This window comes from Manacus vitellinus, unplaced genomic scaffold (genome assembly GCF_001715985.3).
Source record: "Manacus vitellinus isolate BGI_N305 unplaced genomic scaffold, ASM171598v3 scaffold_0_pilon, whole genome shotgun sequence".
NCBI lineage: Eukaryota > Metazoa > Chordata > Aves > Passeriformes > Pipridae > Manacus > Manacus vitellinus.
Genome location: NW_021938789.1, coordinates 56,386,726 through 56,387,808, shown reverse-complemented (window position 1 = coordinate 56,387,808; position 1,083 = coordinate 56,386,726). Strand labels below are relative to the sequence as shown.

At 46.1% G+C, this 1,083-nt stretch overlaps 1 protein-coding gene across 1 annotated transcript in view; it reads left to right on the top strand.

The window, feature by feature from the left end:
* Positions 1-865, top strand: part of LOC115307447 (AF4/FMR2 family member 1-like) — a 7,832-nt gene extending 6,967 nt beyond the window's left edge. Inside the window, exon 4 of the mRNA XM_029959612.1 lies at positions 728-865. Coding sequence (XP_029815472.1) covers positions 728-865 — 138 coding nt within the window. The remainder of the gene's footprint in view (positions 1-727) is intronic.
* The last annotated feature ends 218 nt before the right edge of the window (positions 866-1,083 follow it).

The window sequence follows — 1,083 nt, the reverse complement described above, 5'->3', positions numbered from 1 at the left end:
CCCTCATCCAGATGGCTTCAGTCACTGGGGAGCCCCGGTCACAGCAAAGGGTGGGAGAACCACTCCCGGTTCCTGGGGAATCCTATGCAGTGCATCCACTCATAGGTGAGGTCTCCATCTTTGCTCTGTGGGCAGCACACAGGCTCCCAGTGCCTTGGTCTGAGTCCGTGTCACCCCTTCCCTGTGCATGGTGTGAAAATGCCGTGTGCTGGCTGGGGTTGCAGCCTGAGGACTCCAGCTGGAAGTCCGGAATCCCTTTGTGTTTCACCAGACAGCCTGTGTTCTTACCTGTTAGGAATGCATTTTGCTATTTTTGTAGGCACCCCTGGGAAATGTGAAACTTCCTCTCTGTGTCTCATCAAATATCCTGAGAGCTGCTTCTCTCAATTGTTTTCCAGGAAATGACCTTCTCATTTTCACGTCCTGTATCACCTCTGCAGTCGCCTCCAAAAGCAGAGCCTGCCAAATTGCCTTGCTCAACAAAGGTAAACCAGCCCCTTTTTACCAGGGCTGTTGGTGAAGTACAAGAGAGCTTCCTGCCCCTTGCATGTGCTTTCCACCTCCTTTTGAGCCCAGTGGATCTTGAGTTGTGAAGCAGCTGCTTCCAGTGCACTCTTTTGCTGAGAATTAGAAGCGATTGTGCTGCTGAGTGTTTTGGAGTGGGCTGAGATGGTGCAAAATGATCTTTCCTCTTTTCAATTGATTTTAGCAAGTTTTGTATTTTTAGAGTTGTAAGACTTTTGAGCCAGAGGAGGCAGATGTTGATGTACAAAAGCCATTTGAACTTCATTGTCAACAAAAGATATTTGCTGATTCTGTTAAGCTGCTTGTCACTTCTTGTAAAGTTTTTAAATACTTCTTGTAAAGTTTTTAAATACTTCTTGTAAAGTTTTTAAATACTTCTTTTAAATACTTCTATTACTGGCATCTAATGTGCCAGTAATACATTTTTGGTGGCAGTAGCACGTATCATTTCTGTGCATGCTAAGGTATGGCAGGCCAGCTTGGACTCTGGGACACTTCCCAGTCAGACTCTGACAAGCCAGTCAAAGTGTTTAGTCCAGTCGGTAACACCTGGGAAAC